Source organism: Trichosporon asahii, assembly GCF_000293215.1.
Source record: "Trichosporon asahii var. asahii CBS 2479 unplaced genomic scaffold scaffold00010, whole genome shotgun sequence".
Lineage (NCBI taxonomy): Eukaryota > Fungi > Basidiomycota > Tremellomycetes > Trichosporonales > Trichosporonaceae > Trichosporon > Trichosporon asahii.
Genome location: NW_014040914.1, coordinates 69,887 through 94,860, shown reverse-complemented (window position 1 = coordinate 94,860; position 24,974 = coordinate 69,887). Strand labels below are relative to the sequence as shown.

At 59.6% G+C, this 24,974-nt stretch overlaps 9 protein-coding genes across 9 annotated transcripts; 3 read left to right on the top strand and 6 right to left on the bottom strand.

Moving 5' to 3' along the window:
• Positions 1–1,491: 1,491 nt before the first annotated feature.
• A1Q1_07497 (chromatin assembly complex protein) lies at positions 1,492–4,080 on the top strand (the record flags this gene model as incomplete). Its single annotated transcript, XM_014327026.1, has 7 exons — positions 1,492–1,517; positions 1,645–1,810; positions 1,867–2,050; positions 2,096–2,208; positions 2,256–2,346; positions 2,398–2,494; positions 2,532–4,080. 7 exons carry the CDS (start codon positions 1,492–1,494, stop codon positions 4,078–4,080), a joined length of 2,226 nt encoding a protein of 741 aa, XP_014182501.1.
• Positions 4,081–4,644: 564 nt separating this feature from the next.
• On the top strand, positions 4,645–6,034 carry A1Q1_07496 (NADH-ubiquinone oxidoreductase 23 kDa subunit; the record flags this gene model as incomplete). Its single annotated transcript, XM_014327025.1, has 3 exons — positions 4,645–4,849; positions 5,275–5,412; positions 5,715–6,034. 3 exons carry the CDS (start codon positions 4,645–4,647, stop codon positions 6,032–6,034), a joined length of 663 nt encoding a protein of 220 aa, XP_014182500.1.
• A 237-nt stretch (positions 6,035–6,271) lies between these two features.
• A1Q1_07495 (A-factor processing enzyme) lies at positions 6,272–10,213 on the bottom strand (the record flags this gene model as incomplete). The annotated part of the gene is made up of 7 exons (XM_014327024.1): positions 6,272–7,301; positions 7,473–8,653; positions 8,696–9,010; positions 9,060–9,296; positions 9,353–9,383; positions 9,421–9,717; positions 9,858–10,213. 7 exons carry the CDS (start codon positions 10,211–10,213, stop codon positions 6,272–6,274), a joined length of 3,447 nt encoding a protein of 1,148 aa, XP_014182499.1.
• A 748-nt stretch (positions 10,214–10,961) lies between these two features.
• Positions 10,962–12,547, bottom strand: A1Q1_07494 (uncharacterized protein; the record flags this gene model as incomplete). The annotated part of the gene is made up of 2 exons (XM_014327023.1): positions 10,962–12,137; positions 12,191–12,547. 2 exons carry the CDS (start codon positions 12,545–12,547, stop codon positions 10,962–10,964), a joined length of 1,533 nt encoding a protein of 510 aa, XP_014182498.1.
• Positions 12,548–14,043: 1,496 nt separating this feature from the next.
• A1Q1_07493 (uncharacterized protein) lies at positions 14,044–14,776 on the top strand (the record flags this gene model as incomplete). Its single annotated transcript, XM_014327022.1, has 3 exons — positions 14,044–14,155; positions 14,229–14,403; positions 14,473–14,776. 3 exons carry the CDS (start codon positions 14,044–14,046, stop codon positions 14,774–14,776), a joined length of 591 nt encoding a protein of 196 aa, XP_014182497.1.
• Positions 14,777–15,187: 411 nt separating this feature from the next.
• A1Q1_07492 (ubiquitin-protein ligase) lies at positions 15,188–17,845 on the bottom strand (the record flags this gene model as incomplete). Its single annotated transcript, XM_014327021.1, has 4 exons — positions 15,188–17,376; positions 17,573–17,642; positions 17,701–17,764; positions 17,802–17,845. 4 exons carry the CDS (start codon positions 17,843–17,845, stop codon positions 15,188–15,190), a joined length of 2,367 nt encoding a protein of 788 aa, XP_014182496.1.
• Positions 17,846–19,454: 1,609 nt separating this feature from the next.
• A1Q1_07491 (centromeric DNA binding protein) lies at positions 19,455–20,286 on the bottom strand (the record flags this gene model as incomplete). The annotated part of the gene is made up of 2 exons (XM_014327020.1): positions 19,455–19,808; positions 19,891–20,286. 2 exons carry the CDS (start codon positions 20,284–20,286, stop codon positions 19,455–19,457), a joined length of 750 nt encoding a protein of 249 aa, XP_014182495.1.
• Positions 20,287–20,353: 67 nt separating this feature from the next.
• On the bottom strand, positions 20,354–21,853 carry A1Q1_07490 (uncharacterized protein; the record flags this gene model as incomplete). The annotated part of the gene is made up of 3 exons (XM_014327019.1): positions 20,354–21,350; positions 21,418–21,715; positions 21,763–21,853. 3 exons carry the CDS (start codon positions 21,851–21,853, stop codon positions 20,354–20,356), a joined length of 1,386 nt encoding a protein of 461 aa, XP_014182494.1.
• A 515-nt stretch (positions 21,854–22,368) lies between these two features.
• Positions 22,369–24,382, bottom strand: A1Q1_07489 (glutamate 5-kinase; the record flags this gene model as incomplete). Its single annotated transcript, XM_014327018.1, has 7 exons — positions 22,369–22,438; positions 22,477–23,099; positions 23,145–23,158; positions 23,233–23,560; positions 23,599–23,694; positions 23,741–24,042; positions 24,130–24,382. The coding sequence occupies 7 exons, from the start codon at positions 24,380–24,382 to the stop codon at positions 22,369–22,371; spliced, it is 1,686 nt and encodes a 561-aa protein (XP_014182493.1).
• Positions 24,383–24,974: the final 592 nt, after the last annotated feature.

Below are 24,974 nucleotides of genomic sequence, written 5' to 3'. Positions count from 1 at the left end.
CACCAGGTCACCCGCTCAGCCGCTGACTGGGGTAACGAGGGGCGCTCGAGGGTGACAGGCCTGACAGGCCGCTCCCTGGCCGATGGGTGAGTGGTTGGCTGATCTTGACCGACCAGGCCGGGTAGGGGCGCGAGCAGAATTGCAGAACAAGGCCTTTGAGATCCGCGGTCCAGACGCACAAGTCATCCGGGGGTCGTGCCAGGTGCAGGAGCGAGGCTAGCGAGGTGGAGACTATGCACTCAGCCTGTGCAGGGATCCATTGTTGTTCGACGACACACCGATTCACTCCAAACGAGGCGCATCTACAACAAGTGTTCCTTGCGATCCTGCAGCTCCTGCGCATGCCGTCCAGTCACCCGGCGCTCCCATCCTGCGATCCTGGCCTTTGCTCCTGGCAATCCTTGATCTCACAGATCCGACCGCCGCATCTCTTGACCCCTCCTGCCTCCTGTGCGCCGCGCAGCACTCACACACGGCGTCCCCAGTCATCCACGGTCATCGTGGGCCGATGAGCCTCGCAAGCCCGCGCAGGCCGCGCAGGTTGTGCAGCAGGATGCGGATATGCGGCACAAGGGCCTCAAACCGCCTTCTAAGCGCGCATGCCCAAGTACCTAAACCATATGCACCCATCTCCGAGTCAGCTGCTCCTCTTCGCCGTTCCTGCCCCTCTTGGCTCCGGCCCCATGGCTCTCGGCCCATTCATTCATCTCGTGCATGGCCGTGACTCACAGACGCTGGATTCACTGACCACGAGCAACCCACTGGGCATTGTTTGTTTCTGCGTCCTCTTCTTCTCACTCTCTCATCGCATCTCTTCCAAAGCCATCTCAATTAAGCCCCGTCCGCCTACCCTCCCTGTTGCGTTGATACGCACGGGCAGTAGCGTAACCCTTTCGCGATTTCCCAGCCTCGCCAGACCTTCGAATCTTTTTCGTCGTCCCTCTCAAGGCTAACCTTCTCTCCGCATTTAGACGGCCAACAACGTACCAACTCGCGGCCCGCCTGCGCCTTTATTGCTGCCAGCCTCTGTCCCCCTCGACCCGTCGACCCGTCACTTCTTCCTCCCCCCGAATCCCCTTCGGTTTCCATCCCTCCGTCTCCCTCGGGCTTCAGTTCCGATTTCGCCTCAATTCTGTTCCTGCACCTGTCTCGACAGACTTGCTCAGGATTCAGAGTGCAGCACAGCAAGCCTCACTCTGAATCACTCCGCGCCCCTCCGGCCTCCTACAAGCTCCCCCGAACGGGTCTTGGCATAGTACAGCAATCTGCGCAGTCACGAATGCTAGCTTTGGCTCCGTGTGCCGTACCGTGAAATCAGGCCGAACAATCCGCCCTACCGTGTACGTCAAGCATTCCTTAGCCCTTGAGTCAACTGCCATCTAGGGGAGATTACCTGTCGGCTCCGATAATCCATCCCCACACCCTAAGTTCAATCACCTTCGCCGGCCCCCCCTTTCGACAACTCCACATCACCCACCGCATCGACCCAACATGCGGCCCAAGGTCATCGAAATCGCGTGAGTGTCTTCCCCAAAGCTGGCTCGTTCCGGTTGCAGTATGGAAAACGCGTCCACAGACGGAATTTGGACGCGTTTACTGGAACTCGAAGACGTCATTTAGAGTGTCATGGACTGACCACATCAGTTGGCACGAAACCCAAGCGATCTATTCGTGCGACTTCCAACCACTACCTGCCTCGCAACTGAAGCGCCTGCTTCCTACGACTTCTGAGGATGAGGACAAAGCGGACAAGACCCCGGTCATTCGCCAGTACCGCTTGGCGACCTGCGGTGGTGACTTCAAGGTCCGCGTGAGTCACCCTCCCGAATCCCGAGCTTTCATTTTTCCCAGCACTGACCCTCGCAGCTTTGGATGGTCCATCCGAACATTCCCACTGTAGCTGCCCAAACGCATGCTGCTTTGACCGGGCAGGAGGTGACCCCTCATCCCCCACGAGTCGAGTACCTGGCGACCCTCTCAAAGCACACGGCAGCCGTCAACTGTGTGCGCTTCTCGCCGAACGGACAGATTCTTGCCTCGGCTAGTGATGGTGAGCATAAACCCGTACTCTAGCTGGATCGAGCTGACCTCACAGACGGCAATGTCATTCTCTGGGTTCCGTCCGACAGGCCAACTGCGACGTTCGGCGAAACGGCTGAGGATGTCCCGGACAAGGAGCACTGGCGACCGCAGAAGATGCTGCAGTGGGTCTATTGTAACGTAATGACGCTAACAATACTAGGGTTACGAACAAGCATGTCCTGGATATTGCTTGGTCTCCCGATGGCGAGTTCATCATTGCCGGCTCCACCGACAACACTGCGACGATTTGGAAGGCTTCGACAGGTGAGTGTACTCGGTATAGCTGCTCCGAAGCTCTTCAGCTGACCCACCCAGGCGAGTGCGTGTTTGCTCTGCGTGAGCACTCGCACATCGTGCAGGGCGTGGCCTGGGACCCTCTCAACGAGTTCATTGCTACGCAAAGTAGCGATCGGTGAGTTTGATAAGCGTTAGCCCATGGCTCACCTCAGTACCGTGCACGTCAATTCGTTCTCCCTGCGCAACGGCGTCCCGGAGGTTCATCCTGTTTCACGCACGAACCGCATGGAAGTTCGTCACTCGCGAACGCCCTCGTTCCCCTCGCTGCCTCGGCCGTCCTTGGGACGTCGTGGGTCTAATGCGTCTGAGGCTGGCTCAGTGATGACCTCAGCGTCGGAGCTCACCGAGCACCCACACCAGCCGTCTAACAGCGGGCAAAATGCGTCTGCGCCGCAACAACCAGCGACACCACTGAGCATCTCTGTGCCCCCGACACCAAACGCAAGTGCCAGCATGAACCCGCCTCCAAGCTCCGGAAAGGCGAGCTCACGCCGATCTTCATTCTCGTCTCAGCAGGCGGCGTCTCCGGCCCTTAGCGTGACGGCGCTCGGACGCGGGCGCTCCCCGTCACCGATACCGCCCCTGCCCGCCATGCGCCAGGTCGCTCCTCCAGCTTCGATCACTCAGCGGCTGTATGCGGAGGAGAACGTTACTCGCTTCTTCCGCCGTTTGACGTTCTCGCCTGATGGCAGTCTGCTCCTTACCCCTGCCGGCCAAATCGAGGACCAGATCTTCAAGGGATCGCCAATGATGGGCAGCCGCTCATTATCCACTGACGGTGTCGACGGCAATCCTGCTGCGAACCGACCGAAGGCTGTCGACGCTGGGCGCCCAACAGTGTTCATCTACTCTCGTGCTAACCTCGCGCGGAGTCCGATTGCGCACCTTCCGGGACACAAGACTGCGGCTGTTGCTATTCGCTTCTCGCCGATTTTCTACGATCTCAGGACTGCGTCGACGTCCTCGACGCCGGTCGAACCTAAACAGGTGACCCTTGATCGCTCAAACCCGGGCCCGGTCCATGTCTCGCTGCAGATGCCCCCGCCACCGCCAAAGGAAGGCGCAAAGGACGCGAAGCCTCTGAACAGCGTCTTTGCCCTTCCATATCGCCTTCTGTACGCTGTGGCGTGCCAGGATGCGGTGCTTCTGTACGACACGCAGCAGGCCGGCCCCGTCGCCATCTTTAAGGGCTTGCACTACGCCGGCTTCACGGACATTGCGTGGTCATCCGACGGCCAGTCGATGCTTCTGTCTAGCGCAGACGGCTACTGCTCGCTGGTCGTGTTTGATCTGGGCGAGCTGGGTACTGTGCACCCGACGCAGCAGCACCACCGGCAGCTCGCGGCCATCGCGCAGTCGCACGGCGGCGCGACACCTAGCACGCCGATGCCCCACTCCCCGAACGTTTCGACGATGCGCACATCGCCCGCGCCGCCCCGTAGCGAGCGTGAGTCGTCGGTTGCCTCGAGCGCCCCGATCCCGCCGCCCTTGTTCGGCACCGGCCACCGCCGTGCTTCCGGCTCCGTCTCGTCTGTCGACCAGCCGTTACCCACCCCGGCCGACGAGCCAACCGAGTTTGCGCTGCGCCGTGCGTCCGAGTCGTCGGCCGACGAAGTCTCTGCGAAGCGCGAGACGCCGAGCGAGACTGAGCAACCCAAGAAGAAGCGCCGCGTCGCCCTCACGCACCTGGGTACCGAGTAGTGAACTCGCCAAGACAACCCTCCAAGCCCTCAAGACAACACGCCAGCAGATCAATCCATTCCACACGCCACACCACCCTTGTACGCATGCTCATTCCATTTCCATTTCTGTCACCTAATACACACCGCAAACACAACTTTGATACCTGGTCCATACACAGTTGAACTCATGATGCATTCGATCTGCACACCTTGGCTCGCCTAGCAATTGTTGACGCCAGGCACTAACGCATTGTTAGTCACGACGACATCATCCGCACGTGGCTTGCTCCGGTCCTCGTCTCAATCACTCCGCGTCTGATTCGCTGCTGCCCGTGAGCACCAACCTGCAGGGAGCCCTGTGCCTGGCTGCCGCTTCGCTTTGGCAGGCTCCTGACTGGCGGTTGTGGTCGTTACGTAAGGCAACTGGAGGGGGAGCCACACTCCGCGGGTTCCATAATTCCGCCGTCCACCCTCAGCCTGCAGCGGTCTGCCCTCCCGTTGCAGCGCTGTAGGTGGTGCTTCACGCAGTGTCGAGTGTAGAGACGTGACGACTCCGCTCATCCCCAAAAGCACCCCCACGACCATGTCCCGCCCTCTCGCGCGCCTCGGCTTGACGGCGCCGCGTCTCGCCGCCCGCGCCTCGACTGTTACGCCGATGGGCGCCCGCGCCTTCTCCGCCTCGACGGCCCGCCGCATGGCCGCCCCGCAAGAGAAGAACGAGTACAGCAACGGCCCCTCGGCTATTGACAAGGCTGCGCAGATGTTCTTCTTCACTGAGATTGTTCGTGGTGAGTAGATCACGAAGGGGCCGCAGGGCCGCAGGGCCGCAGGCCCGAGGGCTTGGAACTGTTCGGGGGAAAGACATGGAGGGACGAGGGAGGAGGAGAGGGGGAGGGATGAGGGAGCGTCCGCGGGCTTGACGGAGTTGCGGTCGTCGTTCATGACGCGCGGGGCGTTTGCTCTTCTCAGCATCTCTTCGCAAGCACGACGACCAGCTGCGCGTCGTGACAGCCCCGAGCAGACCGGCTGGAGGCCGTGCCGGTCGCTGGCCCACGTCAACACCAGACCCGACGCAACTCTGCTTGAGTGTCCGCCCGACGTCCCCTTCCTGCGTTCTCTCCGCGCTCCTCCAATTCTCTCGAACAGCCCACGCTTCACCGCATGGCTGTCCCCAGCTGCAAAGCCCAGATGGACAACTAGCTAACAGAACCAGGTGGATGGATCGTGCTCGAGCAGTTCTTCCGTGACCCCTACACGATCATGTACCCGTTCGAGAAGGGCCCGCTGTCGCCCCGTTTCCGTGGCGAGCACGCCCTCCGCCGATACCCTAACGGCGAGGAGCGTTGTATTGGTGAGTTGGCTACAACGAGCGAGCGAAGCGAGCGAGTGGGCGTGGCGTCTATCTGCCCCCAGACCTGTTCCGCCATCACGCCCTCGGCCCGAGCACTGTCGTCACTTTGCACGCCCTGTCACTTGCTGTCCTGCGTCCAGGCAGCTGGATCGGAGTGGGCAGTGGCGACGGTGACTGTTGAGATGGTTGGGATTGGATAAGAATGGGCTCAGTCCGCTCTCGGTCCGCAGAGACAATGTCAGGCCCACGGCCCACTCGGGGACCGTAGTTGCTCGCGCTACGCTCGCGCTCTTTCCGCTCAGCCTCCGGCATCGCTAACACTTTAGCCTGCAAGCTCTGCGAGGCCATCTGTCCCGCGCAGGCGATCACGATCGAGTCCGAGGCGCGCCTGGACGGCTCGCGCCGCACGACCAAGTACGACATTGACATGACCAAGTGCATCTACTGCGGCTTCTGCCAGGAGGCGTGCCCCGTCGACGCGATTGTCGAGACGCAGAACTACGAGTACGCGACCGAGACGCGCGAGGAGCTCCTGTACAACAAGGAGAAGCTGCTGTCCAACGGCGACAAGGCCGAGGCCGAGATTGCGGCAAACCTCCAGTCGGACCACTTCTACAGGTAGACTCTTGAGGATAGGCAGGAAAAACGATGTAACAGATTTCTTATATAGCAATGCATTCATTTAAACGGTACGGCATTGAGCGCAGGCAGGGTATAGATAGTTTGAAAGATTGAGGAATGATTGTACGTTGTGGTGATTTGCTTGAGTCCTTACACTCCTGACATTGGATGGGTTAGATTGAATGCGGTCTGTAGTGCTGGGGCTATTCTCTCTAGGTTTGTCTCTAGCGTCTGTGTCTTACATCTTGGACGGGCAGAGGGGCTCGAGCGGGAGCTGGGCCTTGTTGAGGTCGAGCTGGCTCTTGAAGCGGTTCACGTCGTCGATGAAGACGTTGCTCTTCTTCAGAGCACTGCTGTCATCAGGCTCGGGCACGCCCTTGAGTTCGTCGAGCATGGTGCGGAGCTTGGCCTTGTTCTCTTCCGTGGCCGCGTTGCGCTCAATGAGGCTGTGGCCAAACTTGCGCACGGCCTCGAGGTCGGGCTTGCTCTCGATCAGGGCGCGGACCTCGTCCTCATCGGCAATGATGCCAGCGTGCGTGAACTGCACAATAATCTGGGGCAGCGTGCTGATGTCGAACTGCGCGCTAGGCGTCACCTGGCTCTTCAGGTGCATGCTGAGCTTGCGCCGGCTATCGCTTGCGGGGTTGACCGCCTCGTCAAACATGGCCACGACGTCGTCCTTGGTCAGCTTGCGCAGCGTCGCAATGTCCGTCTGCTGCTTGCCAAACTCGTAGTCACGCGACACCATGTGCCGCCAGAACCGCCGCGTCTCGCCCGACAGGTGCTTGGGCTGCTCCAGCTTCTTGTCGATCAGCGCCTGGCGGTGCCGGTCAAACTCGGCGTCGGACAGATTCACGAGCGTGTCCCGGAACGAGGTCAGGAAAGCCTCGATGCGGCCCTCGACGTATGCCGGCGACTTCTCAGACTGCACGAGCACACGGATGCCCATCGGCGTGCCGGCCAGGCTGACAATGTAGCCCAGCTGCTCCTTGGTGCGGAGCACGTTGAACGCAGGCTCGCTCGCAATCTGCGAAAACAGCGCAACCTTCATGCGCGACACGGGGTCCGTCTTGTCGCACGCGTATACCCAGTACACGACGCACGAGTTGGTCTCGACCGGGTTCTTGACGGGCCGCTCCCAAATGTGCTCCGAGTTGGGCGGCAGGAGGAGCTCGCGGTAGCGGCGCTTCTCGGCCGGCGCGAGGGCGCGCGGCTGGATAATCCGCTCGAGCATGTCCTGGATCTTCTTGGCGCCGGCAGCGTCGAGGCTGCCGTGCACAAGAGTCTCAAAGTACATGCGCTTGAACACCTCCTGGCCAAACGCCTTCACGTCCTCGAGCGTAATGTCTGCATGTCAGTTTCGCCAAGTCTTGTCTAACTCACGCTCAGCCTCCTCGATGCGCTCCTCGTGCGTCCAGACGTTGGGCGTCATGACGTACGAGTGGTAAAAGTGCGCGACGTGGTACGGGTCCGACATGGCAAAGTTGCGCCACATGAGCATGTTGCGGTCGACGATGCGCTTGAAGCGCTCCGGGTCGAGCTCAAACTTGAGGAACTTGGTCACCATCTTCTCAAGCAGCAGCGGGAGCTTGTCCGTGAAGCCGCTGATGGCGATCGTGAACGAGTCGGCCTGGTAATACATGCCAAACGAGAGGTCGGCGAGCTCGGCGTCGTACGTGTCCTCGTTGTTCGAGTCGGTGAACAGGTCGGACAGAAGGCGCGCCATGACGGCGTTTCGCGGCGTGACGTTGAGAATGGGCGAGAAGAGCTCGACGTACACGACCGATCGCGGGAGGAAGAAGCGGTCGTCCTGCTTGTACCACAGGCGGGAGATCTCCGTGTCGCGCAGCAGCTCGGGCCGGATAGCCGGCTCGTCGACTTCTACCTTGTTCACGTCAAGGTTCTCGGGGATGAACTCGTTCGGACCGGGAAGGAAGAGTTCGGGAATCGGCTTGCCCGTCTTGGCTTCCTCGAGGAACTCTTGCGACAGGCGCTCCTGATGGTACTCGGTGCCGTAGATCTTCTCCGACTGGTCGAACGTGAACGAGACATCCTTCGGCAGCTCCTGCGTCACAACAGTGATCAGAGCCTGCATGGGGTCGAGCAGCTGGCACGACTTGCGAATGATCTCCGGGTCCCAGTCGCCGAGCAGCCACTGCGCGCTGACAATCTCGTCACGCGGGTAAGGGTCCTGCATGTAGCCACTGAGACGGGTAACGTAGTCTCTGACACGACCGCGCTCGGCAAACGTGTAGCTGATGTCGGCAATCTTGGCCATCTCCTCGAACGCAATCTGAGACGGCTCCGTAGTGCGCAGCAGCGTCATGTACTTGAACACGACCATGGCAACGTCCCTCCAGTGCGCGAGTCCATCGGGGGTGAGCTCAATGTTGATCTTGAAGAAGCCAAAACCGGGGACCTCGTGCGACGGTCCAGCGCGGAGAAGGTTGACCCATCCCTTCTTCTTGAGGTACGACAGAAGCGAGCCGCGGCCCTCGTGTCCGATGAAGTGCGCGAGGAAGTTGAGCGGCTTTGTTCCCTTGTACTGGTTCAGATCGGGCGTCGGGAGGGAAATCTCGAGGGCGCGAACCTCACGAACGGGCTTGACAAAGTTGACGACCTGCGGATCGGATCAGCACGAGCTAAACAAAGGGACACTCACGCCACGCTGCTCAGGCCCGAACGGGTGCTCCGGGAAGGAGACGTACACGCCCTCGGGGCCGGTGAGTGGTCGTCCCTCGGTGCGAACGGGAACCTTGTCGAAGCGCTCGCGAACCCACTTCTCGAGGGTGTCCAGGTCCTCGCGACCGGCGACGGCGAGCTTCATGCGCCGCGCGCAGTACTCCTTCTCCCACCACTCGATCAGCTGCTGGCGCGGATCCCGCCCATCGGCGCGGGGCTGCTCCCACAGCGTCTCCAGGTTGCCGGTACCGAACTTGCCGTAGACGTGGCCAGGCTTGGACAGAGACTTCTCGAGCTGGAAGAAGCGCTGCGGTGTCAGCTATGCTGGCCTTTCTATAGCTTACCCAGAGGTCGCCCTGAATGTTCTTCTTGTGCTCCGAGTTGACGGCCTTGATCTCTCGCTCGGTGCAGTCCTCGGCGAACAGCGGCTCGTAGAAGAATCCCGAGAAGCGGTCGAGGGCGCCTTCGAGGGCGTCAGGCGCAACATCAAAGTAGTAGTTAGTCGACGTCATGGCCGTCCAGGCGTTCGAATGTCCGTTGTGCGCATTCAGGTAGGACGAGTACTCGTTCTCCGAAGGGTACTGTCGTGTGAGCGCTGCAACTCGGCGTCTGCTTCTCGAGCTCCGCTTCTGCCCACCTTTTTCGTGCCCATGAACATGAGGTGCTCGCTGTCTGTGAGCTATCTGTTCCGCCTGGCTAGCTTACCAGAAGTGCGCGCAACCGGCGAGGTTGTCCGGGTCCGACAGGTGGCCGACACCAACGTCCATAGAGGCGGCGGCCTTGTCCGCCTTGGGGTCCGAGACGATGATGACCTCGAGCCCATTCGGGAGGACAAGGTAGCGATGCGGCCTGTCCTCTGTCGGCGGAAGCTTGAGCTCGACCGGCCCGTCGGCCTGGGGGATGGGTGGCGGAGGGGGGAACTCTGGCGGCGTGATCGTCATGATCGGGCTGGGGTTCGGGGAGAACGCGGGGGGCGAGATGAAACCGTCGTTGCTGTCGCGCCTGTAAACGAATGCGATGAGCACTACTGCGAGAGAGGCAAGGAGCCAGGTAGAGCGGGCCATGGTCGTGTCATGGACGGCAGGAGGTTTGGCTGGAGATCTGCCTGAAGAAGGGGAGGGAAGGGTGAGATTTAAACGTACGAGATGGATTGCTCAGCGGCAGTCGCCTGGGAGCTTGCGGCACGGATATATGACGCCAGGGAGGGGGTGCTGAGACGGTGCGGGGCCGGTGTCGCAAGCTGGGCAGGGCGGGGGAGGGCCGGAGTCGTGCGCCTGTTATGCGTGTGGAAGGGGGCGATGGGAGCAGCAGCGAGATGGGAGTTGTTGGAAGAGGAGGGGCGGCGGCGGAGTCGGTGGACACTGGCAGACGCAGACGCAGACGCAGACGCAGACGCAGACGCAGACGCGAGGCGGTGGTGCGAGCGGTGCGTGATGTGCGTTCGGAGGGAGAGAGGGGAGGATGTCTTGAGAAGACGGGGGGAGAGCGAGGGAAGCATGTATGAGAAGGGGAGGAGGAGGCCCAGGACTCGAGGATGCAGGGAGGGGGAAGCAAGCTAGATGGAGTGGACCGGTCGGTCGGGCAGTCAGCGGCACGGACAATAGAGAAGACGCCGGGCAGCGGCCAGGCAGCAGCCAGCAGGCAGCAGCCAGGCAGGCGGCAATGTAGGCGGGCGGCGGGCGGGGGGCGCCAGGCGAGCGATGGATCTGAATCTCTAGGTGGACCTGGCCGGTCGTTCAAAATGCTTAATACCCGTTAGGGTTGGCTGTATTCGCCATTCCAGTCACCCACTGGAACCAGGCATTAACCTCCACCCCACACGTCCACCTTCCCTGGTCGCCTTGTTGCCCATCGCGACCAGATCGCGACCTTGGTATCTCACTTGAGAGAGCCGACACACACGTACACACACAATGCACACAAGCGAACGGCCCGTCGATCTCTTCACAATGATAATGCCGCGACAATCAAGGCATGGCCAGTTCTCCTTACGCTGGTTTCAACTGACCTTCGAGCCATGCTTTGCGTGATGGTTACGCCAGTCACGTCCCCGCCCGCTCTAACCCTCTAGCGCACGTACCTTCCCCACAAGGTGGAAGAAGCGCCTTGGCCAGACATGGCGTCACTCTAACGGCACCATAAGTTCGGATAATGCTACAGTGTGGATTCATCGTGTCAACGTTCTAATGACAGAGAGGTAAGGATGGAGAAGACGGTTGTGTATGCGCTGCGGGAGAGTAGGATACTCATGAACGTTCCCTCTCCCACTCAGGGTCGTAGTTTGGTGGCAGGTCCTCAACCTCGGGCTCAACTCGGACACGCCCAGCATCCTGGTGTCGTCGGAACCCTCCTCTCGGCGCCGACGGTGGCGGCAGGTCGGCATACAGGGGCGACAGCATGCCATCGTCCGGGTTTGTAGTGGACATTTGCGCTTTTGACGGTGCGCGCGTCGACTCTCCTCCGGCCGATGCCATGATGGAGCGCTCCGACTCCTCAGCGACGGATGAACTCGAGCCCGCCGATGTGAGGAAGTAGGACTGGTACGTCGGATTGGCTGGACTGATGGGGCTGAGGTGGGTCTGGCTCTGGCTCTGGCTCTGGCTCTGGCTCTGGCTTTGGCTGTTGGTGTTGGTGCCCACCGGGCTGATGGGACTGGGACACTCGGAACCTCCGACAAAGGGCGAGACAGTCGCGGCCTGGTCGTCGAACGGGTTCGAGCCACCAGACCCTTGGTTGCGGGTGTGTCGGCCGAGACTCGACATGCCCGTGCCGTTAGCCTCGAATAGGTCGACTTCGGGATTGAGCCGGCGCTCGCGCTGCTGTCTCCGGTTCTCGAGGTAGGTTGACAGTTGCCGCCGACAGCAGAACCAGACGAGAATGGCCTGGATGATGAGTACGACTACGACGACGGCGACGACGATGCCCGCAATTGCACCGCCGGACAAGTCTGCCGCGTTCTTTGGCCGTGAGTTGATGGCGGTGACGGTAACGACTCCTCCGCGATGCGAAGCCGTATCTGTCGGTCGTGAGCCAACTGGCGTCGGGGCCCATACCGGCGTCGAGCTGTATGGCAAGCTCAGACACTCGTCGCTGCCATCACCGATCGTGAACACGTCACTGGTACCGCCCTGATTGCCTGCTCCGTCCCACATCGCCCAGATAACCTGCGTCCCCGCGCGCATGTTGACGGTCCACCCTGTCCGTGACTTGCCCGACTCGGTGTACCACTGGATGACCTCTCCGTTCGGAATCACGCCCGTGACGAAGATACCGTCGTGAACCAAGCTCTGGTCCCAGATGAAGTTGATGTTCTCGCACTCATACGCGATCGTCGTTGACGGCGTCATGTCGAACTGGAAGGGGGACCAGGTGCTGACCATGTCGCAGACGTCGCCGTGCTTCTGCTCTCCGACTTGATATATCTTTGACACACCGCCAGTCTGACGTCAGCTGTCAGCCTCTTCACAGCACTCACCGCAAAGCCGTCCTGGTCTGACAGGATGAAGGTGAGATTGGTGCTTTCGGGGTAGGGCAAGGCGAAGGAGAACTTGCCACCTGTCGAGTTCTGCGTCGTCTCGGGGATGGAGATGTTGGTTGCGACATGGTATGCGGGCTGGTGTGAGCGGAGCAAAGTAAGGACACTCACGATAACAGTCAGGTACAGCGGTGGGTTGCCATTCTGCCACTGGATAACGACGTTTCCGCACTGCGTCAGGTCCTTGGTCGAGACCTCGAAGCCGAGCGGGGCGATCCTCTCCTGCTGGGCTAGGGCTTTAGTGCTGAGCACGGTGGTAGCAAGGACGACCGTTAAGCCGCGAGCGAGTCCCAGCATCGTGAGCAGTAACTGCGAAGCGCGTCTGCGCAGCCGGAGATGACCAGATTAGACAAAGCGAGGAGCGGTAGGAAGAACTGGATGTTGAACGAGTGTATAAGAGCGAATGTGGTCGAGGTAGTTGTCAGCCAGAGATGTTCAGAGTGTAAGCAAGGCAATCAGGCGAGCAAGATATCGATGCAGGCCTGCTGTTGGATGAGGTGAGATCAGGATGCAAGAACGAAAACAAAAGCTGTGCTGGCGATTCACCAGCGCGGGGCAACTTGCACTCACAGGGTCGTTGAGCGCGCTCAATGTGCGCGGGGCCATGGGTCCTAGGGCTTTCGGAGCAGATCTCCCAGTCACCCGTGAAGGCCGAACAGACCGGGGGGAATGGAGCTTGGGACAGAATAGTGCTAGTGCAATGTTAGTGTCGGCGACTGGACCCTGTGGCTCCGATCTGTCAAGTCGGCTCTGAGGGATTCTGGCCGCTCTATTTCGACCAGAAGCCGAGCCAGATCCGAGGTCCAGGCATGCATGCACATGCATGAGAGATATGAGAGTCACTGCGATTGGAGCTGGAGCTGTAGTGCGAAAGCGAGGGAGGCGGCAGAGTCACCGCCAGAGAGAGCTGCGAGAGCAAACTAGCGTACCCGTAGTGCCTCGGTGTTGTTGCGGGCCAGCGCTAGCCCGAAGAGAGGGAAGGGGGATCCAGTGACCCACTTCTCCGTCGTCCCTTCTCTCTTGACTGACCCAGCGACCCAACAGTCTTCTCACTCCCTATCTCTGTGGAATGCAGCGGACATCAGCGCAGCACCGTTTCGCCGACGCGAGGAGGCTTGCCAAGCATGTTGCGGCATGCGCGGCACGATGGACCATGGACATGGGAATGAGAATGAATGCGGACAGCGAGGGCTTCGGAAATGCGAAAATCAGGCGCCACCCTGGTATGCCACCCTGGCTGTCAGCTGCTCGCGTCCGTGCCGGCTGGAGTTCAGCATGCCGGTGATGTTTGCCGGCACACGGTCTCTCCATCGCTCGAACTACTCAATGGCCGGCGGTCAAGCTGAGGAGCAGTATGCGCATTAGACAATGGGTCGCCGTCTGACGACCGTTTCGTCACCCTTGCGAACGCGCAAGCTGGTCAAGTTGGCTCCGGTGGGCAAGTTGGGGCGGGCTCGAAACCGGCGACTTATAGACAGACCGGCTGATACACGTTCTGGACTTTTGCATGCGCTGAAGCCGAGTCGGCACGTTCGTTCAGAAGAGTCAAGATCTCGCCGGCGGCTACCTCTCAGATAAGCAAAGACGCAATACACAGAGCATGTCGATGTGGTTCTCTCTACCTCTCTGCCTAGCTGCCTCACGCCTCACGACGGGTGGTGATGGGTGGTGACCGATTTGCTCCCGTCGCCACCGATCCACCGTGGGCAACCTCCCTTCCTCACTTCCGACTTGACCTCCACAGCTGAGCACACTAGCACACTCGACCAACCTCCAAAACAACTTTCGACGCCATGTCCGCCGAGCGCAAGAACTGGGACAAGGGCGAGTGGGCGGACAAGGCGCGTCAGCGCGACGCCGAGGCAGCAAAGCACGCCAAGGCGCGCGACCAGGCCATGAAGGAGGGTAAGTTGTCCCCTCACATCCCACACTCCCTATCCTCACGCTGCATAGCCCAGTTGTTATAGCTAACAACAAGGCAAGAAGTACGTCCCGCGCGACGACCTGCCCGCGCCCACAGCGACCGCCCAGGCACACGGCGCACTCAACCTCTCCAAGAACCTGAACAAGACGGTGCTCTCGCAAGTCTCCTCTCAGCGCGGACCGGGGTTCTACTGCGAACTGTGTAACCGGACCTTCAAGGACTCGCTCTCGTACGTGGACCACCTGAACTCGCGCTTCCACCTGTCGAAACTGGGTCAGTCGACGCACGTCGCCCGCAGCACTCTTGCGCAAGTCCGCGAGAAGATCAGATTGCTGAGAGAGCAATCCCAGGCCAAGGTCGATGCGAAGAATTACGATTTCGAGAAACGTATTGCCGAGGTTAGAGGACAAGAAGAGGAAAAGAGGAGGAAGAGGAGAGAGGAGAGGAAGAGGAAGAAGGAGCAGAGGAAGCGGGAATGGGAGCTCGAACAGCGCGGGATTGACCCCAAGGCTGTCAAGGATGGAGATGTCGTCATGGAGGAGGAGCAGATGAGTATGGAGGCCATGATGGGCTTTGGCGGGTTTGGGAGCAGTAAGAAGTAGATGACCTTAGAACTTGTACCATGATGTATCTTTTGTACTTATAGCCTGTGTGGACGCGTATCTCTGGACGCTCCTACTGAACATTGTGGCTTGAGCAGACATCTGTTGTTGAGCTCATGGTCGCCCCTCACTCATCTTGCCTGCTCCAATCCACTTTCTAGTCATCATTTGCATTGAACTGTTTCTCTACTGACAATTTTTCGGGATACACGGATCAAAAAGGGGAATTAAGAGAGCTGGACTAAAGAGGGTCGCTGTTGAAGAGGGAAAGAGTACAAAGTTCTATGGACGTGGTAGTCATGGGTGTGTGTCGATGAGATCAGGGGGGCGATAGAAATATGCGAGGAGTAAATTATGCTGGTTTGATTGATTGTTGGCGCCTGCTGAGCTGTATTCCTTTTGGGTGCTGTTTTACTCCTGGCCGAAGCCCTCGGTCTCGTCGACGGCAATGGTGAGCTTCTGCTCGAGGCTCTCGTACGTCTTGTATGCCGGGAGATCGATGCGGTTGAAGCACGTGTGCGACTTGGGCAGCTGGGTGATCTCGCCGGCCTTCTCGATTGTGAAGCGGCGCGGGCCATCCGAGCCCTGCAGGTCCTTGAATCCGTTGACAGGGATACGCGACGTGCCCGTCGTGAACTGGAGCAGGCGCGACTTGCGCTCCGCGGGCCACGAGCGCACAATCTTCCAGAACCACTCGATGACCTCGTCGCTCGGGTTGTAGCCGCGGTAGTCGGTGTGCTTCTGCCAGTCGTCGACGTCAATCTCGGACATACCACCGATGAGAAGCTCGAGCTCGCGCTCGTCGAACACGTTGATCAGCTCCTGCGGGATGATCTCGTTGAAGCCGCTCATGAAGCTCTCAAACTGCTGCGACACACGGCGCGAGATACGGTACTCGGTCACCAGGTCGACGTACTCCTTCTTGTTGTCCTCATTGACCTCAATGTTCTGTCCGTTCTCCTTCAGGTCGACAGTAACCATCTCGCCGAAGTGCTCCTCCGTGATCGAGAACGTCTCCTCGATGATATCGGTGATGTCGTTCTCGAGCATCCAGGTAAGCGAGCGGTGGAGCGAAGCGTCGACAGACTCAAGGTCGGCGAGCGAGATGCGCTTCTTCAGAATCATCTTGTAGAAAGCGACAATGAAGTAGGCGTCGAGGAAACGGCGGTGGAAGATACCGAGACCGACGACACGGCCAATGAACTTGAAGTAGTTCAGGTGCTCGGGGTTCACGCCCGAGTTGGGGTTGATCTGGAGCGTGTAGTTGTCGTGCGCAGAGTACTCGAACAGACAGTAGAACGGGTTGAACATCTCGTGCGACAGCAGGAAGAAGAATTCACGCGACAGACCTCCGTAGTCGAGACCATCCTCACCCTCGAACTTGATCATGAGACGCTTCTTGAGGTCGTTCGGCGTCTGGCGCATGATCTCCGTGTACGAGCCCTCGAAGATGTTGTTACGCGACACCTTGACGTGACACTGGCCAGTGTTGGAACGGAGCGCAGGCTGCGAACGGAAGTAGATGAGCTTGCGACGGAAGTCGCGCTTGTACTGCGGCACGTTCTGGTCGAGCGACGACGGCAGACGCGGGTCGTCCCAGGTCGTCGTCTTCGTGTTGTGGTCCACAAAGTAGACACGGGCAGTGGAAGTGAGACGCATCTCCCATCCGGACGGAAGCGGGCCGAGAGTCGTGACCGACTGCTGCTGGACCGTGACACCCGGCTGGTTCGGCGCCATGACGCGCAGCAGCTGCTGGCGACGGGGGTCAACCCATGTCGTGGTACGCGTGTTGTGGTCGACGAAGTACGGGCGGCCCTCGGGGGTGAAGCGCTGCTCCCAGCCGGCGGGAAGAGGTCCAGATCCGACAGTAGTCGCCTGGTTCGTGGAGCCAATGGTAGTCGGCTGGCCCTGGTTGGGGGTCTGCGAACCGCCAGTGGTGTTCGCGCCAAGCATGTCCTCGGCCGTGAGACGCGTGTTGTGGTGAGCACGGGCGACACCGGTCGAGTTGGCGGCATTGTTCGTGTTGGACTGCTGGTCGCTGCTGGGGCGGCTCCACGTGGTCGTGCGTGTATTGTGGTCGACGTAGTACTGACGGCCAAGGTGATCAATGCGACGCTCCCATCCATGAGGCAAAGGCCCGAGCTGGTCCGAGTGCGAGTCAAACTGGGTGTTGCCCGCTGATCCTGCACCGCCTGCGACCGCACTGATCGCAGACTGCTGGTGGTTCTGCGACGGCGCAACGGGGCTCGTCTGTGACGGCTGCTGCGAGTTCATCGTAGCAGTGCTGTTCGTGTTGATGGCAGTCGTAGACGGAGTCGTCGTGGTGGCCGTAGTGGGGTTGGAAGTCGTGGATCCACCAGTGGCAAAGGAGTCACGGGGGTTGTGAGTGGCCGGGCTGTCGGGCTCGGGCGTGGAGGTGTTGTTGGCGTTGAGAGAGTTGGTGGAAGACTCGCCGCCAGTGTTGATGGCGGCCGGGCGAGCGCTGGGGGTGGGGCCAGGGTTGGTGATGGGGGTGGAAGTCTGGGTGGAAAGGTAAACGATGAGTTTGCCGTTGACAGGAGTATTGTCAGATCCCTTCTTGAGATCCTTGGTGAGCATTTCTGTACACTAGTCAGACACTGGCACACGGATGACACATGTTGGACTTGGTTCCGGGTCCGGCGGGGAGGCGGGGGCGAAACCGTTATTCAGGTCCGGCGGCGAGCCAGAAGCAAAGCTAGTTTCGAAGCGGTCGCCGCAATGGTGCCCGCCGTCACCCGACCGCACGCCGTGACTCGAAACCGCACAAGCACTCACCTTGTCCACCGAGCTCCAGGTCGAGGACGTCCGACACCTTGATGTTGATGACGCCAAGGAAGCCCTGGTCCTGCACAAATGTCAGCACATACTCGCGCGACACTAGCCGCAACAGCTTCGCCACTCACCCTTCTCTTGAACTTGCGCTGATCAAAGATCTGCACAACAACGACACTCGAGTCCTTCACGGTGCTGTGCGGTCAGTCTCGGGCGCCGCTCTTCAACGCACATGTCAAAGTTCTCATTCCAGTAAGGGTTCAGCGTGCGCTTCATCACCGAGGTGGTGTGAATCTGCTCGCCGTCAACCGAGACAATGGCGAACGGGTCCGGCAGACGGAGAATGTCCCGCTTGATGAGCGAGTCCGCAGCGACAACTGTTAGCGGCGGGAGCCCAGGCCATGTCGGTGCGCGCGAAGACGGTCCGAGAATGGATTCGGAGCGGTGAAACAGCACAGATCACGATCGAAGGGCAGCACAGGATTCCGAGGAGCGCAAGTTCATCGACGATCGGGCGCGGTGATCACGAATGGGGCGCGGTACGAGCGAGACGTCGGAAAGGAGTGCAGAGGGGTTGCGTGAGAGGAGGGAAGCGGCACGAGCGAGTGGAACGTCGGACGAATAGAAGTTGAACGAAAGGCACATGTCAGCGACAGTTCACGAAACAAGGAACCCCTTGAACGTACTAGTAATGCGGATTTTGCGCGACCTAATCGAAGTTCATGCATTTTTTCGGGGGAGAGCGGGTCATGGGGGGGCAGCGAGCACAAGGACGGTAGCGTAGAGGACGGTCGGCAAGACGAGGTGGGGCGGCGTGTCAGCAGTGACGCGGGCAGGGTATACGGAGGGTCTCGACTCACTGGTGCGCGCGGTTTTGGAGTGCTGCCGTCGACATGGTGCACGGAGCCTTTGCGGCGGGAAGTCAGCGATGGGTGGGTACGATGAGGTGTCGATGTAGAGGTGTCTTGGTCGGGTCGGAGGGAGGGGTGGTGTCGGGATGTCGAGGATGGAGGGTAGACGAGAGGATGACAAGGACGAGTGGAGAGATGATGAGTCAGGGAGAGCTGAAGAGTGAGAGGGGAGGGCTAGCCCAGTGTGCAGGCGGGTGCAGGTGCGCAGTGAGCGGTCCGTCGAGCCAGGACGGGAGAAGAGCGGCCGGCTCAAATCGCCTTGTCTGCCAGGCGAGTTTCAGGTCCTGCCGCCTAGGAGAGAGAGCAGATTTTCTAATTGTCCATAATTCACCGCTGCGGAATGTCCTAATCGACTTGTAATCACTACTCGTCAGATCGTCAGGTCAGCGGCCAGCGGGCCCACCGGGGGCTGCGGGTCAGCGATCAGATCCAGCCGCCCGCCCGCCGTGCCAAATTTAGTCCCGGCCCACCTCCACAGTCCCCTGGCTGGCACGGCTGGACCAGCGCAGTTGGCCCCCACCCAGCCAAAGGATGATCGACGTCACGGCCCGCCCGCCTGCTGCCCATGACGACGCATGCCTACCGCATGTCGTTTAACCACACACCCCGGATTCCTCTCCTTCAGGGTGACCGTCTTGCATGCAACGCGTTGCCGCAACTCGTCGAATTTGCTGGCTATGCAGGCTGTCTGCTTCAGCTAAGCTCACACCGCGCTCATCTCAGAGCTCCTAGTCGAGGTGTGTTCAGCACGCGACTCTGCGAGCCTCGCCGATCCTTCTGACACCGCCTCGCCTCAGCCGAAGCTGACAACTGACGAAAACAGCCACATAATGACGTCGGTCGATCCCTGGTGATGACATGCAACATTGATAAAAAATCCTAATCTATATACAAGGCTCTCGAGACCCAAACACACACACACTCGTTCTCGATTTGGAAACACAATGAATGAGAAATGAAAAGGCATGACCTCCTTATGCAGCGACAGGGCGTCGCTTCGGCAGTCGCAAAACCCGATCGTCATCGTCGCTGCTCGCCTCCTGACTCGCCTGCTCCTCCTCTGAGTCTTCCTCCTCGACTGCGCCCAGGCTCCTCTGGCTCTGAGACAGCATATGCTGGGCAGCGCGTTCTTGAACTTCAGCCTCTTCGGCTTCGCTTGCGGTGATCTTGCGTGCCTGGGCGAAGAATAGCTTGGCCTTGGTCGTCGGGGAGACATTTTCGATCGCGTAGGCATTGCCACGAGGGATGAGGAATTGACCGCCGACAGCCATCACGAAGCTGGTACGGTGAAGCTCGACTCGCACTGCTCCAGCAATAACGTAGAAAACCTGCATGTCAGTCATCGCAGACCCTCGCCAAACTCACATATGCGTTGTCACGAGAAGGCTTCGCGGGCTTGCTGCCACCAACCGGGATCTCGACGATGCCCGAGGCAATGAACTTCTCTTCGCCGAAGATCTTCTCGTACTGGAACTCAAAGTCCGGACCGACGACGGTCTTGGGATTGACTCGACTGCGTGGCAGCGCGACACGGCGTGACACCTCGCGCCCCGAGGGGTATTCGCAGACCAGCGCGTTCTCCTTCGTGCTGTCGTCCCAGCCCTCCTCCACAGGTACCGATTCAGATCGAGCACGAACAGACCGAGTAGCACTGCGACCAGTACGGGCTCGAGCTCCGCCGCGGGGCTTGGCGCGAGGTGGTTTGGCGGGCTCCGGAGGAATGTGCACAACGGACTTGATGACGGCCTGGTACTCGCCGCGCGCGTACTCCACACGCTCCCCACGCCACCATTCCAGTGGCCGCATGTGCTGACGGCCGGAACGTCGTGTCTTGAAGTCGCCCGTGTAGTTGTTTTCCGTTTCTGGATGTTAGTTAAGCAGCCTCGATGAACTCACTGTCTGGAAGCTGGGAGATGCGGGATCGCTTCGGTTTGGGTAGATCAGCCGGGGATCGTGGCGTGGAAGCGTCTTTCTTTTTCTTTGGGCGGCTCTTTGGCCTGGGGGTCCGCTCTTGGCTGATAGCCGTGACATCGCCCTCATCCTCCTCGTCCATGTCCTCTTCCTCAATGGCTTGACGCTCCAGCGAAACATCACCCTCTTCGTCGCCGCCGTCGTCCATGAAGCCCGTAACGTCCGCAGTGATGTCCGCGGAGTCAACAGTGTCCACAGTGTTGTCCACAGTATTGTCAATGTCGTCCATGGTGTGGTCAATGTCGTCAGCGGTGTTGTCGATGTTCACAGTGTTATCTATGTCATAGTTCGAGTCGTCCTCAGCAGGCAAGTCGTCTTGGTCGTTGACCTCGAAGCCTCCTTCGGGGCCGCCAGCGTCGCTGTAGTCGTCGTACGTGTCTGCCACGCCGCTACCATCACCACCAACGTCGTCCAGAGGTTCCTGAAAACTCCTGTTGTTGACGTCCTCGTCCTCGTCGTCTTCCTCGTCAGGTATGGGACCCTTGGACTTGCCATGGACAGACGTGCGGAGCCCGGGATCTCGAACCTTGCCAAAGTTGGTGGCCTGCGGCGTTTTCGGCTCGTTGATCTGCTCCTCCTCCTCCTCCTCCTCCTCCTCTTCTGCTTCTCCTGGACCATCATCCTCGATGGTCCGACGCTCGAACGAGACTTCCTCCACGACATCCTCCTCGAACTCAGCACTGATGTCGACTTCCATGCCCTGTCCCATGTCGTCTTCGTCCGCCTCTAACGCTGGCGGTGAATGCAGACCAGAGACTTCGTTTCGTAAAGGCGTGGTTGGTGACAGTCGCGGCTCGAGAGGTCGATAGTTAACACCGATCGTGGAGCGCCGAGCCGTGAAGGACATAGAAGGGGAAGGGATCGCATCGAAGCCAACACTTGGGGACTTCGGTGGTAATCTGTGCATTCTGGGGACAGACACGGACGGCGGAGGATCTGAATGTCAGATGTGTCACATAGATTCACCTACTAGGGGAGCTTGGGAAGTGTAACCGCGGCGTTCCACCCAAGTCATCGTCGTCGTCGTCCGCGAGGAGATTCTCCGCGAACGCCTCATCATCCTCGTCCGCCACCATGTCACTGATGCGCGACCGGCGTGATCGATTCGTTCGGACGGTGCTGGGCGACGACCCATCACTTCGCCTAGCCGCTGGAGTCTGGTGACGGGAGCTCGAGGGACCTGACTGCGGTGACGAGCGGAAGAACTCATCTGCGTCTTCGAATCCCTCCTCGTTAAGCGGGACATTCGTTGGCATAGCACGTCCTGTACGGCTGCGGCGTTAGCTCTTAGTATCCATGGGCTTGACTCACGATCCAACCTCCTTCGGACGCGCGTTGAACTTGAGGTAGTCATCCTTGTGCTGTCGCCGTCCGGGAGTGCGCCCCGGCGTCCGCCGAGCATGACTGCTAGGCGTCACGGGTGGCATGGTAGTGGCGTGATGCAGTCGATCGCGGGTGAGTCGCTGCCGAGCACGATGGTCGCACGCCGTTCACGCGAGGGAGGTCGTTGAAGGGCGACGTACGAGTCGATGCCGCCGCGCCGAGCAGAGGCTGGAGAAGTAAAGAGATAATAACGAAGGGACCGAACCAATAAACAGGGAAGACAGGGAGGTCTCAGCAGCAGGCACGCTGATCTCTGGTTGTTGACATGATAGTTATATGGGTGGCTGGAATAAAACCGCGCCTTATTTTGCATTTTCTCCCGCACATCACCCTGACCCTACCATTTCGACGCGTCCGGCCGCCATCGAATGGAGTGCAAGCATACGGGTCAGCATCGCTAGTGTGGCTTCGCTACATTCACGCTGCATGGTGCAAAGATGAGAACTTGCCAAGAAGCAGTAACGTAAAAGCTATGCACAAATTACATTCCGGTGCGTACAGGCAGAGGCTGCTTTTCAAGTTCCATTACCCAGATCACAGAAGGACAATGGACTCCACAACATGGTCCGACTCGCTGTAGCCGAGGACCTGCTCGATATGAGAGCTGCGCGTTAGCTAGACCCGTGGCGATGCTCAACTTACCTCTTCATTCCCTTGATGCGGTTCATTTCCACGGAGTTGTACTGGGTGAGACCCTTACCGACCTCGATCTCCTCCCATTCCTCAGACTGGCCACCAGCGGGCGCCGAGAACGTACCCTCTCCGTCAGACAAGCTGGCGCTGATCGTGGTCGTCACGAGACGATCAGCGACAGCCCGCATCGCCGGAGACGAGGGGCCTGTCCTTGATAGCGGGTCGAGGGAGACGACAGACGATGACAGTGAAAGGGTGGGCTGGATCTGGGGAGTGCCGGGGAGGGGGTTGGTGTCAGGGGAGCTAGTGGTGGAGTGAACGTTGGCAAGGACGCGAGCGCGAGTAACCGGCGACAGCGTGGCCAAGTATTCCGGGTCGTGGCCGTGTTCCGGGGACATCCGCGCCGGAGTGACGGCCTCGGAGATGGGAGTCGGAAGGAGATTGGCCGGAGGGAAGCGCTTCCTCCTACGAACGACGATGCGCACTCCCTGGTGCGAAGCGAAGGGGCCCTCCACGCGAACGACTCCGGCGGGGAGCAGGCGTCCACCGGATTCGCGCTTGCCGACGGCGCGGTAGGCGCCTTCGTCGATGACAACCGTTCCGGCAACGTGCAGGCCATGGGTGATCCACCACTTGCGGCTGACTGTCAGCGTTTCTGAATCAAATGGACAACTCACTCGTTCAAAGCGCGCTGGTACCTCAGGAACCGAGTGCACAGAGGTCCGCTCTCCAGGTCTGTCGTGTCCTCGTGCATCTGTGACGGACCTGGGCCATCGCGCACAACCTCGTAAATGTCCTTGACGTTCACAGCGTTCATGATCACGGTCGTGACACCCGCGGCCGTGGCCAGCTCCGCAGCGATAATTTTCGTCGACATGCCTCCTGTTCCGAGCGAAGTTCCCAGCGTCGAGGTTGAAACTTCCTTGCGGATCTCGCTGATGTTGCGGACGACCTTGACGGCCTTGGCTTCGGGGTTGACTCGCGGGTTGTCAGTGTACATGCAGTCCACATCGGTCAGAAGGAACAGGTAGTCGGCGTGAACAATGTTGGAGGTGATGGCGGATAAAGAGTCATTGTCTCCGAATTTGATTTCCTGGGTGCGTCAGTGTGCGTGCGGAACCCAGTACGCACTGAGACAGACACAGTGTCGTTCTCGTTCACAATCGGGACAACGCCCATGGTGATGAGCTCCTTCATCGTGTTCTGCGCGTTCAGGTAGCGCGTGCGCTGCAAGGTCAGCCATTGCCCTGAAACGGAATAGTTTGTAACGCACGTCACTGATGTCTGCACGGGTCAACAGAATCTGAGCGATGGGCTGGTCCAGCTGGGCGAACAGGTTGTCCCACAGAGCGATCAGACGACCTTGTCCGATGGCTGCCAGAGCCTGCTTCCGGCTCAGCTGCTTGCCGCGATCCCTCAGCCCCATGTGTCGTAATCCAACTCCAATGGCTCCAGACGAGACAAGGACTACTTTGTGTCCCAGCGCGCGCAGGCCCACCACGGTCTCCACAATCGAGGACAGAAGCTGAAGTCTCGGCGGGTATGGGAACTTGGCCGCAACAATGGAGGACGTTCCTGAAGTCAGCTAGTGTTCCGCCATGCCAGTCTATGCTCATGAACGCGGTCGACACTTGCATTCGGCGGTCGTGTGAGCAGACTCACCGAGCTTGATGACAATGGTCAGCGGTTGGACCTTGCGGTCCCCCGCCGGCGAGCTCGGACGGGTCGCCGGGCGGCTGGCACTCGCGTGCGCCGGGGTCGTGTGACCAGACTGGCTTGGGGTGTTCTTATCGCCCTGTCGAACCATCTTGACGGTCGATGTGGAGAGATGTGATCGTAATGGCAGACGTAGAGGTTGACCGTCGTGGTCGGGCACTTCCGAACAGACCGACTTTCGAATGTGAGTCCGAGTCATTTCAACCACGTGGCAAATCTGGTCGAGTGGCGCTGAGGCGAGCTAGTGGTAGGCTGCTCGCTGTCTGAATCGCGAGATGGAGTCTCTGGAAGGAGACAGACTTCGAACAATGTCTACATGTGAGTATCGGCTAAATGATGTGCATGCAGGCTGAGAGCGAGGCACAGAAGGTCGCCGAAATGCCCAGCGTTGCTGAGATCGGAGAACTGCGGAATCTTTCGGCACTGACTCCTCCTACGTCTCCTTCGCACTCATATGCCCTTGGCCAGGCGACCAATGCTCTGTTACCTCTCTTGCACTATAATGATGTCGGTAGAGTATGGGGAGTGTGGAAGTAGACTGTGCCTCCACCGATAATCGCACCCTGCTCATATGTGAAGGTGTGACAATATTGTCAGCGGAGGTACATTTCGCCGCCCGGGTGCTGGTGGCATGTTCTCAGTACGATGGACTGCATGCACAACCTGTCACAAGTGCAAGGCACCCATCCATGCGTTTTCATCTGCCTGATAGGCGGAGATACGTCAGTGGAAATTTGAGCTCGGTAGAGCTCAGACGTTCTTAGCACGGAGAAGTGGGACGGAAGGGCTAG